Genomic DNA, 15,930 nt, shown 5'->3' with positions numbered 1-15,930 from the left:
TTTTTGAAAATAAATTCAAGAAAAATAAAATTGTCTAAAATATACCACTTCGATGGCCACATGTAATGCTGAATGTGGCTATTTGTGTTTTCGTTCTCACTGATGATGTAGAAAATGCAAAAAATTGAGAGTAGACTCCCATGTAATTCTTAATAACAATTAGAGAGCAGTACAAATAAGAGCTCTGTGGTTTAGTGGTTAGAGCAAAACGAGAGGTTATGTGTTTAATTTAAAAAAATTTAATTTTTTCTTTTTTTTTCTCCAATGCTGGAGAATTTGTACTATTGAATTTAATACTGAAGTGTTATGCAGAGTGTGCCAATCGGCCAACTGCAATGACACACCCGTGCTAAATTCACCAGTCAATAACGTTGCAAGTGGGTTGAAAATTCACTAGTGGTAGTTCTCATTGGCTAACTAATTCGACGTAGCGGAACTAGTGCAATGAACTGCAGATATTTCAAAGACCCTTGCAATGATGTATATAAGACCATAGTAAGTTGGACCTACAATGGGTCACGAAAAAAAAAAATTTTAAAATTAAAAAAAAATTTTTTAAATTAAAAAAAAATTTTGAATTTAAAAAAAAAAAAAAATTTAAATAACAATTCGAAAATTTTTTTTTCGAAAAAATTAAAAAAACAACTGGAAAAAAAATAAATTTTGTTTACCTAAAAATATTTAAATTTTTATTTTGAAGTATAATTTGGTGAAAGGTATTTCCAACTAGTTAAATATTTAATTATAAAAATATTGCCCATTTTCACTACAAGTAACTGTTACTTATTCTGTGATAAGTTTTATTTAAGTATTTTATTTTGTAATAAATGTTAAATAATATTATAAACGTATATTTAGTGCTTCAGCAAATAATCATTGATCAATTATGTTTTATTAGAAATCACTTGCTTTGCTACGATCCATGTTATAAATGATTGATCATCATTTGGGAATCACTTGATTTGTTGTAATCCATGTTATAAATGATGAAACTTTTACAAATACGGACGGCGAGTTGATTTGACCACAAGGCAATTTACCCCAAGATACGATACCAACTAAAACATATTTTCCTTTGTTAGGCTGAATCAAAGGTCCACCTGAATCCGAGGTGCATATACCGACGCCACCTGTAAGAGGACCAGTACAAATATTTGTATTATGCACATCAGAGCCCTTTGGACCCAAGGCTGATTCACATGTATTTAAGGGTATGATGGGAATGGTGGCCACTTGCAATGTGGATGGATATGCTGCATTATTCGTTTTTGATGTACTACCCCAACCATAGAGAACAGCATTGCCAGTGGGTGTACTACCGCTAGAAGGTAGAGTAATGGCACTGACAGCATTTGACCATGTAAATGGTGTCTTGGTATAAACTAAACCAATATCGTATGGAGATGTTCCTCCCAAATACAAATCATTAGCTACATAATGGTCAATAGTACGTTTTTGTGTTGTAGATGCTGTGCCAGCCACATAAATACTGCCAGCCACCAAAATGGTACTCTTCACCTGAGTCTTTGAACTCAAACAGTGGGCAGCAGTAAGTACCCAATTCTTGTTTAGTATACTACCAGCACAGTAGTGTATGCCGCTCTGCTGGAATGACACTATGAATGGTGCACTATTAACAGCAGCATTAGTTCCTCCAACTACTCGGCCCATTTTCATGGATGGCTCCAATGTGGTGGTTAGACCCCATGATAATTTGGCTAATGCGAAAATTAGCACGCAAACCGTTGGTACGTTTACCATAGCGAAAGTTTCTGAACTGAATTTGATTGTAAATTTTATCATTTTTTTCTCACCAGTAGTAGTATTTATTAAGAAAAAATAAACAAGAAAACAAATATTAAGTATTAAACAATTGATAAGAAATGTTAATACATATCTACACACATACGTACGTTATTAGTACATTATTAATACATACAACAATATAAAAATATGTACGAATATATTTATTTTCGAAATGTCTGTTTTAATAATTATTTAACAATATTTTTTTTAATTAAATAACTTGTTATAAACTATTGATTTCATACGAAAATTAAAAATAATTCCACCTAAGTAGTTGTAAGATCTTAGGGCTAATCTGAAGATTTAAAAAAACTGTCATTCAAAATGTTCTGCTATCACAATTAGACCGACTAGACAGTGGGTCAATCGCAAAAAATAAATAGTTTCGACAGCTTATTATTTTTGTTGGCACATATACAAATTTGATATTGAGAAAAACGACATAAAAGTTTTACATAGTTAAAGTTTTCTTAAAATGTACGTAATATTTTACTGCTTATACCATCAAAACCAACAAAACTTAAAATTAATCAAGATTTTGATGAAAAGTTTTGTGGTGCATATCATTTTTTTGCTGAACTTTAAGATATACATACAAATCCTAAATATTTCAATTTACCTGTGACCTCACGATTTAAGCGTTAACATTGTATTTAAAATTAGCTGGAATATAATATTCTGAATAGGTTTTATTTAAAATTAGCTGACCCGACAGACGTTGTCCTGATTTTTGATATTGTGAGTGTTTATATAAAAAATCGAGTTTTTGTCAGAAATATGAGTGATCACAGATCGAGCCCTTTTTCTTGATTAAACGCTTATTGGCCAAGTTATTAGCGAATTTAGATATTTTGAGTTTTTATATAAAAAATCGATTTTTGGCCAGAAATATGAGTGATCACAGATCGAGCTCCTTTTCTTGATTAAACGCTTATTGGCCAAGTTATTAGCGAATTTAGATTTTTTGAGTTTTTGTATAAAATATCGATTTTTGGTCAGAAATATGAGTGATCACAGATCGAGCTCCTTTTCTTGATTAAACGCTTATTGGCCAAGTTATTATCGAATTTAGATATTTTGAGTTTTTATATAAAAAATCGATTTTTGGCCAGAAATATTGATTAAACGCTTATTGGCCTAATTATTAGCGATTTCAGATATTGTGAGGTTTTATATAAAAAATCGAGTTTTTGGCCAGAAATATGAGTGATAACAGATCGAACTTGATTAAACGCTTATTGGCCAAGATATTAGCGAATTTAGATTTTTTGAGAAATATGAGTGATCACAGATCGAGCTCCTTTTCTCGATTACACGTTTATTGGCCAAGATATTAGCGATTTTAGATATTGTGAGATTTTATATAAAAAATCGAGTTTTTGGCCAGAAATATGAGTGATCACCGATCGAGCTCCTTTTCTTTATTAAACGCTTATTGGCCAAGTTATTAGCGAATTTAGATATTTTGAGTTTTTATATAAAAAATCGATTTTTGGTCAGAAATATGAGTGATCACAGATCGAACTTGATTAAACGATTATTGGCCAAGTTATTAGCGAATTTAGATATTGTGAGTTTTTATAAAAAAAATCGATTTTTGGTCAGAAATATGAGTGATCACAGATCGAGCTCCTTTGTTTCCTTGTTTCCGCCGTTGAAATTTCTTTGACGATTGATTCCAAATATAATATCTTGGCATTTCGGAATATAGCAGCGTTCGGCCAAATTTATCATTCCGACACATGTCAAAAAATCTGGTCAATGTTGTAGATGGCGGTCGATCAACCATTTTCCAGATGCCATGTCAAAACCTTTGGACACATATTTATAGCATTTGATAAGTGGACGTATTAGTGAGAGTATTATTGGGCGTAAAAAACTTTTGTGGACTATTGCAAACATTTAAAAAAAAACCAAATCGGTCCAGGCGTTCTGCGATTTTAGATATATCGAAAAAAAGTGGACGTGATAAATTTTTCTTACGAATTTTACTACGAACATTTAAAAACAAATTAGCCAAATAGCCGTTTTCCGATTTTAGATAAGTCGAAAAAAGTGGGCGTAAAAGTGTACCACATAAAATCAAGTTATAAACCTGATGTTCTTCGATTAAAATATGCTTTACGACTGTTAGATATGTGTACTAGAGTGACAGCCGATTTTTTTTTTTAGATTTCAAAGAGTGTCAGGTGGAATATTGTGACACTAGGCCTAAAAGTTAAGTGCTGAAAATTTGAGCCAAATTGGACAACGATTTCTGGACGCGCATCGAGGCCAAAGTTCAGATATATGCAAAATTTTACTATTTATATGGAATAAATCGGTGAAACTCGTTAACTTTCTGCATTGTTTTCTAGAAATATGTAGATTTATTTATATTAATGAATATTACATTAAATTTTTTTTTTTGGAAATTAACCCTATATCTCCTTTGGGTCAGAATGTATTATCGCCAAAATTCGAAAAAAAGCAAATTTTTCAGTTTTTCTAAAAATTTTGCTACTAAATAAAACTTTTGCAATTGAATGCAATAAAATCTAAATATATACGTAATTATCGTTGCAATGAGATATAAATTACAAAATTTGGTTAAAAAATGTTAAAGTTATAATAAAATTTCATTAAAATCGGCCCAAAAATATATAACATTTCGCTACCTTTTCATTAGAAATTCCAAATATTGAAAAATTTTACATTTGACCTTCACGATTTAAAGGTTAACGTTTTCCGATTTTAGTAAAAAAATTATGAAGAGGTTTTACTCAAAATTTATAACAGTAAGGAAATTGGGCTCATTCGCCAAAATATGGACAACAAATTAGTTTTTCTTGAAAATCGCAAAATTTAAATCGCAGGTACGGAAAAACTGTAAGAGGTATTGACATAATTTTTTCATATTTTTATTCCCTATTATGAGCTCAATAAATCCCAAAGTGATGATCAAAAAATTCTGAAATTTGTTTAACAAAATTTTTAAAAATTTGAAAATGGAGAATCGAAAAAAAAATTTAAATGTAATATTCATTAATATAAAAAATCTACATACATATTTCTAGAAAACAATGCAGAAAGTTAACGAGTTTCACCTATTTATTTCATATAAATAGTATAATTTTGCATATATCTGAACTTTGACCTCGATGCGCGTCCAGAAATCGTTGTCCGATTTGGCTCAAATTTTCAGCATTTAACTTTTGGGCCTAGTGTCACAATATTCCACTCGGCACTCTTCAAAATTTTAACAAACATTTTTTTCCATACAACTGATTGTCACTCTAATGTTGTTGCGATTTTTTTATTTTTAACCCATACATGCACACAAACTACAATTTCTCTTTTTGCGCTTCCCTGCTCTAATGTGTGCTTAAGAATTAACAAAAATTTTAAAATTTTATTTAAATCTTTTAAACGAACTTAAAGTTATTTTTTGTAAAAATAAACATAAATAGTATAATTAAGAGCTATTATTATTATTGTTTTGCAACTGTTGTTTAAGTAAGTCTAATTCTAGTTTAAGTTTTTCTTCCTTAAATCTATTTTCTATTCTTACGTTTTCAATTTCTAATTCTAATTTACTTTTTCTTAATTTCCATTCCTCCTCAATAACGTTCATTTCTAAATCAAGTTTTTTCAATTTTTTATAAGCAACTTGCTCCCACACATCTATGGTAGGTTTTTTCTTTTCTGCCTTTGGTTGAGGTTGAAGTTTGGGTGGTTCTTGAGGTGGCTTTGGAATAATGGGCTTTTGTACCATTGGCGAAGAAGTTGGAGCCTCTCCAAACAGAAGTGTTTCAAATACATACTCTTCAGCTGAAATTAAGCAATCATGTATGTCATGTATGTTTAGTGAATAGTTAATAAATATATTTATGTAGGTATGTATATAAATTCATACCTGCGGCGTCCAATTCTTGTTCATTAAGTGGCGGATGGGGTTTCATGTCAACATCGGAAGCATTACTAGTGTGCAAGGTGTTTTCATCTTCTGATATTTCTAAATATTTGTATGAATAATAATAAAAAATACACACACAAATCACATTTAGTATAGCTTACCATATTCATAATCTGATAATGGCTCATTCGTTACTGCATTCTCACTTGATTGCATTATTTTCAATATGCTCAAGTTAGATACATTTGGTGGCAATTTACGTTTGACATTTTTCTTAAGATTTTCATATTTCGTTTTTAAAACTTTAAAAGAACGATAGTCTTCGAAAACTGCATTAAACTCCTCCTCAATTTCCAACCATGCTTTAACCTTTTCCTCCGAAGTTGTGCGGTCCGTTTTTTTAGACTCAATGATCTCTTTTTTATTGTCCACTAGTTGTATCAAGTACTTGACTTCCTTGGTGGAGAAATTACTGCTACGTTTTGTTCTTTCCGCACTCACGTTTGCAAACAAGTTTGCATTCTGTGGCAGCATCTTGAGCGCGTATTTTTCAAATCTAATTAAAATAACTGAAAGTTTAAGTTTATTTAATACAAAAAAATTTGAGGAAATTTGAGATTAATCGTCGTTTAAACCCACAATATTTATTTGTTTTGTTTGGTTACAACACATGATTGCACTTAATTGTTATGCCAGATCGTTGTTAATATTTTTAGAGTTGCCGATTTTTTCATCTAGAGAAGTGTCGGTAAGACAGTACAACAAAGAGGTTTTCCATGGCGTATTTAACATGGTGACAGCAGTGGCGAATTGAAATAAATAAAAGCGATTTCACTATATTTTATATATCGTTATCTAAAATGCAAATTAACGTAACATCACTTTTCATAGGATTATAGGAGAAGCAAATAACGGTATAAAATGAAAACTACTTGAGATTTTGAAATCTGAATTACATTGAAACTAGAAGATTTTTCAAAGTACACTTTATGCTATGTGGCTTACGTTTTTTATGAATTGTTGTTTTCTGAAATATTTATGAAAAAATAAAAATATTTTTTTATTTTAAATTAAAGCAGTTATGTATACATTTTTAAATTTTTTAGGTTTTTTTATTTTAATTACTAACAACTACTTTTTTAAACTAAAAAAGGTTCTTCATTAAATTTTCATAAAGACAGCAAAAAATATTCAATTGCAACAAATGTATTAATAAAAAATTAGGATACTACCTAAAATAAGGTAAAAACGATTCATTAATTAATTACTAAAAGTGTATACGTTATTTTGTTTAAGAAAATCATGTACTTGAATATACTTTAGATTCAATTTTGGTTATAACTTGGTTATTTTTGATAGTAAAAGTTTACAATTTTGTACACATATGTAATATGATGTAGTGAATCGTAATCAATAATAAAATCGATTTCCAATTTTTTGATGATACGTTGTTTTGCATTTTAGGTGACGATATGGAGTTTGAAATAAACGCGTTCAGGCGAACATTTTGTATATGTGTATTTTGACATCTATGCTTGCTATTTCTATAATCATATGTATTCCCGATGATATCTTATTAAATGCACCTTGGGTTTTTCTAAATTAATTTTATAATAAGAGCATTCATGTGCTATTTTGTGTATGTTTAAATAATGGATTTTAAAAGCAACTCCATTATTTAAACATTTTATCAAAATTCGATTTCTCTAATTTCGACAATTCTAACAAAAATGTAAAAATAAGTCACTATTACTGTTGTGTTTTCGACTATGTAAACTCAGCACAAACAAAGTTATTTATATGTTTGGGCTTAAAAGTTTATAAATTTAACTCATAAATCCGAATACCAACCATATAACAAATAAATTCGTACCACCTAATAATATTTGCATTATTCGGTCAGATCAACCAAGTGGCAATATCACACGTAGCATATGACGTGAAATGTCGGTATTGCCGTGCACACTAACAAAAATCAGTTGCAAAACTTCATACACTCAACAACGGTGGTGACTCAGTTAGAAAGCAGTGCAAAAGAAAAGTGAAAAAGTTGTGAGAATCTGTAATTTGCCCTGTCAATTTTAATGCTAAAATAATTTAACAATAAATTAAATAGCAATCTAAAATAAACAAGAATTTACATAAAAACAATAAGTGCAATTTATTATAAAAATAAGAATTTATAGTGAAAGCAAAAGAAAAACCACAACAAAATTTTTTACTGCAAGAAGAAAAATAAAAGTAGAAAAAAAACAACCACAGTGAGACACCAAAAAGCATACGCAGGCGAAAAAAATATCGAACGAACTGTAATAACAGCCCAGCCCAGCTACAAAAACTTCAAGCAACGTCAAACTTTTTTTTGTAACAATTCCTCAGAGACAAGAAGAAATACATAGTAATAAAGCAACAACAATAAAATTACTAAAGAAGAGGTCAGCAAACTTTTCTATGTAATTACTCTGGAAAATTATAATTCAATTTTAAAAAACTTAATTGGTAATAGAAACGGCTGAAAAGAAGAAACTAAGAGAAGAGTGTCATCATCAGGCAGGAGCAGCAAAGAGGCATTTACATATATTTTTTATATACATAGTAGAACGTAAAATTTTAGTTTCAAATTTGTAAACATGTCATCCGGTGACTTTGGCAATCCCTTGCGTAAATTCAAATTGGTTTTCCTTGGAGAACAAAGTGTGGGCAAAACATCATTGATTACACGTTTCATGTATGACAGTTTCGATAATACGTATCAGGCCACAATCGGTATTGATTTCTTATCAAAAACCATGTACTTAGAAGATCGCACGGTACGTCTCCAATTGTGGGATACGGCTGGACAAGAACGCTTCCGTTCGTTAATACCCTCCTACATTAGGGATTCCACAGTGGCTGTTGTCGTATACGACATCACCAATACAAATTCATTCCATCAGACATCCAAATGGATCGATGACGTACGTACCGAACGAGGTAGTGATGTCATTATCATGTTAGTAGGTAACAAAACTGATCTCTCCGACAAACGGCAAGTGTCCACAGAAGAGGGCGAGCGCAAGGCAAAAGAATTGAATGTAATGTTCATTGAAACAAGTGCCAAGGCTGGTTATAACGTTAAGCAATTGTTTAGACGCGTAGCCGCTGCTCTGCCCGGCATGGATTCAACGACAGAGAACAAACCATCCGAGGACATGCAAGAAATAACATTAGATACACAAAAAGAAACAAAAGATCCTGAAGGAGGCTGTGCCTGCTGAATTTAAGTTCTCTTCTATGCCCGCTAAAACTAACGAAAAAAAACTTAATTTTTCTTTTTGTCCAATCATTTATCAACGATTTATATTTGTCTGTACCACTTAAAAACAAAATCCAAAATATGAAATACCATACAACCAAATGACAGCATAAATTTTGTATGTTGTATTTGTGTTAAACTGCAAATCAACCAAACCAACAGCAAACACCACTGTCCCAACAAAGTTTTTTCTTTTAAACTTTGTTAAAAATATGCTTAATTTCATTAGTAAAGTAGCTAAAACAAACCCCAACAACAACCAATCATAAACATAAAATACACACAAAAAAAAACAACAAAATTAAAAATTTAACTAAAAAAATAATAATTGGAATACATCTAAGAATGTATTTGTGTGTGAGCGTGGTTACTTTTTTAAAATAATTTTGAAACTGAGAAAAAAACAATTAACAAGGATTAGTTTTCATTAATTCTATATTTTCCTTTATTTTATACCACACACACACGCAATACAAAATGCCCTAAAACACGGATTCTTAACATTCATCTTCAAAAACACAACACTTTTTTTTATTAATGATTAAGTTTATTTATAAAGTAATAAATATAATTATAATAAAAAAAACAAAACCAATTTAATAAAAAGTAAAAATAACATTCTTAAAAAACCTTTTAATTTAATACTTGTTTAATTTTTGGAAATATTTGCCTTCTAATAAAAGACAATTTATAATTATTTAGGAATAAACTGAAGTCACTAACTACAGTTTTTCTAATTTTTTCAGTGATTGATGGTGATGTCATATTTTAGGAGCTAAAGGCCTATGAAAATCTGTTATATTTCTGAAGAATTTGTATACGTAGCCCGTTTTTGACATCCATAGAATTAAAAACCAATTTCATCCATATCTGCCTACATATCTTCTATATTAATAATGAGCAGAACTTCGAATTAATTAATTCAATTTGTGCTTAATTCCGAAAATCTTTTATTTAAATAGATTTCATTCATCGTTGAATTAATTCATTTAACCTTTGAATGATTCAATTTTTGTTAATTCAAATATAATTTAAATATTTTTTCTTTATTTAGCTTTTTTTTAGCTTTAAATCATTTACCAAATTAATTGAGCAAATTGAAGAAAAATTTAATCATTCAATACACTTTTAAAGTCCTATTGTAATGGATTTGAATTGAAGAAATCTGGAATTTTGTTGTTAAAAAAATGTCTGATTAAAAAATATTTTTTCCGATTTTGACACATTGTCGTTCCGAATTTGTATGACGTTATATACTACCTTGAAATGTCTTATTATTATGTTATTTTAATGACTTAGTTCCAGATATGCATACATATATCAAAAATCGAAGTATTTTTTGTTTTGAAGTGGTTTTTTGCTTATATGTCAGCCATTTGTGGGCTGATTTTCCCGACCCACAAAAGTATATACTCTGAAATTATACTGTAAAATATGCCGAAAATCGGGAAACATTATTCCCTAGTGCACCTCAACAAATGACTTCAACATTCATAATTGTCATAAACAATTTTCATATGAACCTAAATCTTTATACCAACTTTGTTAGGATCGACCCATAATTGATCCCACCTCCCATATAACCCCTATACCAGAAAAATATTTTATTGTCACATATTGATGGTAGGTATATAAAATTCGGTAGTACCGAATGTAACACTCTTACTTGTTATACCCTTCACCTTAATGAGAAGGGTATATATAAGTTTATGGATATCTAATGATAGATATTTCAAAGTCCTTTGCAACGACGTATATAGTAAGTTGGACCTACAATGGGTCAAAATCGGTAAAAATATTTTTTAACTCGAATTTTTTTTACCAAGTTTTTTTTTCGCTAATATTAAAAAAAAATTGAAAAAAAAAACAAAAAAAAAATTAAAATTTAAATAAAAAAATTTAATTTAAAATAATTTTAAAATTTTAAGTTTTAACCCCCATTAACACGAAGCCTGGTTATGCATTAACTAATAGTTATACTGTCGGTTAAAATTATTTTTGTATGAAAACTGTCAGTATAACTATTAGTTAACACATAACCAGACTTCGTGTTACTGGGGGTAAGTTTTTAAAACTTAATCTGAAATAAATGAAAGCAACAATTAATGTTCTTTAACTACTGCTCAAAACGAGTATCAAGTGCCAAATTTGTTGAAATAACTATAGGTATTTATAAACCGTTTTGAAGAAGGGGTGCTCGTTATTGAGTAGTAAGTAGTTCTGAGGGTGACAATTTCAAGCAAAAATCATTGAGTATAGAACTAGTGAAACGGAAGGGATACTGGCTCCATAACACTTCCGCGGAAGTTGTTCAGAAAACGATTTTTATCAAATATCTTTGACGCAACGTTCAACTAAAACGAGTAGTACCAACCGACAAAATGCATACATGCGTTCTAGATCAAATGGAAAATTAACAAAAAGATTCTTATAAGATCATGTGAGTTTTTTTATTTTGCAATATTCAAAAATAAACATTGTATGTATATAAAATCGTTGCTTGTTTTTAAACAGTAACAGACCGCAAATTAATTCCATTTTAAACATATGTCATCATATAATTATAATATGTCCCGTTAATATTGGTATTTTTTAATGTTTATTTTAAAAACTTGTTCTACTATGAATTATTTTATTAGATGTTTTATTTATGCACATGCCTCACATTTGCGTAAAACATCATAACTAAAAATACAATTATGAGTAAAATTTGTTAAGTCTTTCTATCATGGGGTAACATAAAAACGATATGTAGTTGTCAAAAACCTAACTCTTGTAAAACCAAATAGCAACCATTTACAAAAAAACATCTTTTGACAAAAACCTTCATATTACAAAAATTGCACCTAATTATAAAAATAAGCAATAATACCAACCAAATATTGAACATTATCATTTTATCATAGAACAATATGAAATGATTAAGTATTTTTTACTAATTAGAGATAAAAATCGAAAAATAACTTTTATTTCTGGTTGTAAAAATCGGTTTGCGTAGAAGGCTAATTGGGATGACATGATTGAGCGGTAACGGTGATTTGGTTTATTTCGGTAACGGTAATTTATTTTCAAAAATAAGATTTCTTAATGATAGAACGAAACTTAAATATAATTCTTCTAGCTAGTGATTAAATATTTTTTTTGCAAACTTTATGTATAAATCCAAACAAAAATACTTGTTATACTCTTCACCATGGGTGGTAAAGGTTATTTATAAGTTTGTAATTACTACATTTTTCATACAATTGTATATATTAATATATGTATCATTACGGTGTCTGTCTGTTGAAATCAATTTTCCGAAGCCCCTGAATAACTTACATGATTGATACATCAAATATATCCGCTATAGTCCTGGTTCGGCATTATATAAATTCGGGAAAATCGGCAAACAAATGGCTGAGATATAAGCAAAAAAACACGACTACTTCGATTTTTAATCTGTATCTGGATTACTAAGTCATTAACATAGACAATGTGGATATGGTGAAGGGTATATAAATCGAATATAGCTTTTTTACTTGTTTATAGCAATCTTTTAAATTCATAATTCATCCATCGAAATTTTATAAAAAAGAGACAGTATAGAAAAGTAATTTGGTTAAAAAATAATCGTTATAATGATACAGATTAAACACATGTACTATAAATTTATAATAAATATTAATAAAATGTAAGTATGTATTTCTAATCGATATTCTCAAGACAAACATTTGCGTGATTAATGGGACGTGAAAAGGGTTTCAGAGCTTTATCCACATTAAAAATGTTATTATTTAATCTAATAAAATTTGTATGACCCTACTAATGTCAATTGCAAGTGTTTCGGTTCGTCAATTATAATCTTATCTTATGATTTTGTTAAGAAATATTTGTTCTACTGAACTAAATAGTTTTCGTAATTTGTTTAAGAGATAAATGTGTAATTTAGGGAAGTGTTGCCGTGTATGTAAGTGGCACATAACCCAGGGTGACTGTCCCGAACTAGTGACTTTACTTATCATTTATGGTCAATACTAGTTACATAAATAACTACGCTTATGTTATAGCTAATGTTAATTCATTTCTACCCTTCACCTTCGTGAGAAAGGTATATATAATTTTGTCATTCCATTTGTAATTTCCACAATATAATATATGTATCCTGGATCCTTATAGATAGCGGAGTCGATTAACCCATGTCCGTCTGTCTGTCAGTTGAAATCAACTTTCAGAAGCCCCTAAATAACTTACATACACGATTCATACATCCATCGGTCCACAAATGGCTGAGATATAAGACCCATTGACCTACAATGGGTCAAAATCGGAAAAAATATTTTTTAACCCGAATTTTTTTTTTACCAAAAGTTTTTTTCGCTAAATATTAAAAAAAAAAATTAAAATTTAAAAAAAACAATTCGAAATTTTTTTTCCGAATAATGAAAAAAACAAATTTGGAAAAAAAAAGAAATTTTGTTTATCTAAAAATATTTAAAATTTTTATTTTGAAGTATAATTTGGTGAAGGGTATATAAGATGCGGCTCATCCGAATATAGCTCTCTTACTTGTTACTCTTTTGTTAACAATACTATTGATATGAACACAATATTACAAATTTTTTATATTAAATATAAAAATTTTATGTTATTTTTAGTGTTTATTGTATAAAATGCTCGCCCCCTTTTATATCATAAAATAATACCAAATTATAGTGAAATAATGCTATTCCATATTAGAGTTGAATAAGAGCATTTCTTTCATGCGTTCAATTATGATAAATTTATTAAAATTTAGGAAGAGTTTTTAAAATGAATTCAACAAATAAATAAGTGCTGAGAAATCATGAAAATATCCATTCTACCTAATTGTTACTTGATTATCTACATAACTAGTTATTTTAACATGACACGTACTAAGTGGATGCTAATTAACTTCAAATAGTCAGTCTAAAAGACATCTCCCAGACAGTCCAATGAGTTAATAAATATTATTATAATAATTTAATAATACATAGAGACCCCTTTCACACTAGGCAATTTAGTTGTGCAAGTCTCTTGCCCAACAACAAAATTTTCTTCTCCTTAACCCGACATTACCTCTGCCATCTACAAACACAAGAGACTTGCGCAACTAAATTGCCTAGTGTGAAAGGGGTCAAACTTTAAGTAATTTTAGTAATAATTGTGTCGTATGATTGACAGACTCTAGATTATTTGGTGATAGTAAAATAACTAGTTTCTAAATTAAAATATAAAATTATTTTCAAAGTAAATTTTAAGGGAAGAATATGTAAATTGAATTTGTCAGATAAAATTAGTGGTGAGTAAAGAAGCTAGTCCAATATAATTAGACTTTTGAAATGACTACAGATTAATCTAACAAGATACAGTAAAATGATAATACACTCAGCATTATGTACTTTATAGTGAGTAAAATGGATGAATAAACGAACCTATTGACTACCCTCAGCACTACAAAGAGCTCATATGTGTCAAATGACACAAAATATATAAATTGAAGGCAGTCAAGTGATCAGACATTAGTGAAAATTACTGTCTATAAGGGACTGACCACTTGTAGAACTGCTGGGAAATTACCCAACAAACACAAAGTCAAACGTTTGAAAAACGTTATTTTCATTCTCTTAACTATGGATTGAGTTTCACATTTGAATTAACACAGAAAAAAAAAATTCATAATTGGAATGAATTTTGTAATAAATATTATTAATCGAACTTGACTTTTTTTCCCAAACTTATTTCATTCAAAATAAGAACATGTTTATAAATATTATAAAATTTTACATGACGGAAATTTTTGCTTTTTTTACTTAATTTTTTTAATAAATTGCATTATAATTGTATTATATAATGAATTAGTGCAAGAATATTTGCATAATAGCCATATATTGGCCAATATTTTAAGATAAAAAGGAGAATATCTGAAACTTAAAAATTATCATTAAACATAATAAAACATTCATAAATATAAAAGCATTTCATCCTCTTAAATCAATTTAATCATTTTCGCGCTGAAAATCATAAAAAAACTAAAAATTTTCCATGAAAAATTTCAAACATTTTTGAACAACATAAAAATAAAAATGAAATTGAAATTATATTTTTCAAGCCTTCTAGATTTTATTTCAAAACATAAAATATTAAAAAAATCATACTATTTAAGAAATTATTTATAAATGTTATGAATTGAAATCAATGAATTCGAATCATAATATTTATGTTGAAACTTTTTTCTGTGAAATTAGACAAATAAAATTATGCTTTAAAAATGAAATTTTCTCAGTTGTATATCAAAAGAGAAAGAAACTTTTATGCTGACCACTGCTTTAGAAGCATTTTTTGATATACCTTAACCACCAAATGAGGTAAATGAGCTTATATCGTTGGTCTCATGTAGAAAGGCAGTAATCCGCATTTGTTTCGAAATATTGTCAAAAATAACGGTTTTACAATCAATTGTATAAAGAAAGTTACATTTTGATAAATTACAGTTTCTATTATGTTTTTACCAAATTATACCGGTCCAACGATATATAAGTTTGTCATTCCATGTAAATTTGTGTAAAAAGTAAAACAAATTTCAAACTTTTTATCTTTGCGTTGCCTGCTTTTTATACTATTTGGAAATATTTTAAATTTTTATGTGAAAATTTAGTGGTCCAAATAGAAAAAAGGCGATCATCTATGATCACCTATATTTTCATCCAAAAATCTAAAAAAAAAAATTTTGTAAAACTTAAAAGTGGCCAATAATATAAATAGTAGTCCAAAAAAGATGATCATCTGTGATCACTTATATTTTCAACGAAAAATCGATCTTTTATGTGAAAATCAAGTAAAACATGGAAGTAGTTACAAGTCGGTATATGGTAGTCCAAATGGAAAAAAACGGACAATCGTCTGTACCAATTATATTTTCAACTAAAAATCG

The 15,930-nt window shown here is 28.9% G+C and overlaps 3 protein-coding genes across 3 annotated transcripts; 1 reads left to right on the top strand and 2 right to left on the bottom strand.

Annotated features, from left to right (window-relative positions):
• Nucleotides 1–783: 783 nt before the first annotated feature.
• LOC135951451 (trypsin-1-like) lies at nucleotides 784–1,804 on the bottom strand. The gene has a single exon (XM_065501109.1). The coding sequence runs from the start codon at nucleotides 1,801–1,803 to the stop codon at nucleotides 943–945; it is 861 nt and encodes a 286-aa protein (XP_065357181.1). The 5' UTR covers nucleotide 1,804; the 3' UTR covers nucleotides 784–942.
• A 3,439-nt stretch (nucleotides 1,805–5,243) lies between these two features.
• LOC135951431 (myb/SANT-like DNA-binding domain-containing protein 4) lies at nucleotides 5,244–6,330 on the bottom strand. Its single transcript, XM_065501085.1, has 3 exons — nucleotides 5,863–6,330; nucleotides 5,702–5,800; nucleotides 5,244–5,616 (listed from the first exon to the last, which is right to left on the bottom strand). Exons 1-3 carry the CDS (start codon nucleotides 6,233–6,235, stop codon nucleotides 5,261–5,263), a joined length of 828 nt encoding a protein of 275 aa, XP_065357157.1. The 5' UTR covers nucleotides 6,236–6,330; the 3' UTR covers nucleotides 5,244–5,260.
• A 1,358-nt stretch (nucleotides 6,331–7,688) lies between these two features.
• On the top strand, nucleotides 7,689–9,633 carry Rab6 (RAS oncogene family member Rab6). Its single transcript, XM_065499523.1, has one exon. It carries the CDS (start codon nucleotides 8,332–8,334, stop codon nucleotides 8,956–8,958), a length of 627 nt encoding a protein of 208 aa, XP_065355595.1. The 5' UTR covers nucleotides 7,689–8,331; the 3' UTR covers nucleotides 8,959–9,633.
• Nucleotides 9,634–15,930: the final 6,297 nt, after the last annotated feature.

Source organism: Calliphora vicina, chromosome 2 (genome assembly GCF_958450345.1).
Source record: "Calliphora vicina chromosome 2, idCalVici1.1, whole genome shotgun sequence".
In the NCBI taxonomy this organism is placed as follows: domain Eukaryota; kingdom Metazoa; phylum Arthropoda; class Insecta; order Diptera; family Calliphoridae; genus Calliphora; species Calliphora vicina.
This window is presented reverse-complemented; position numbering and strand designations above follow the sequence as displayed.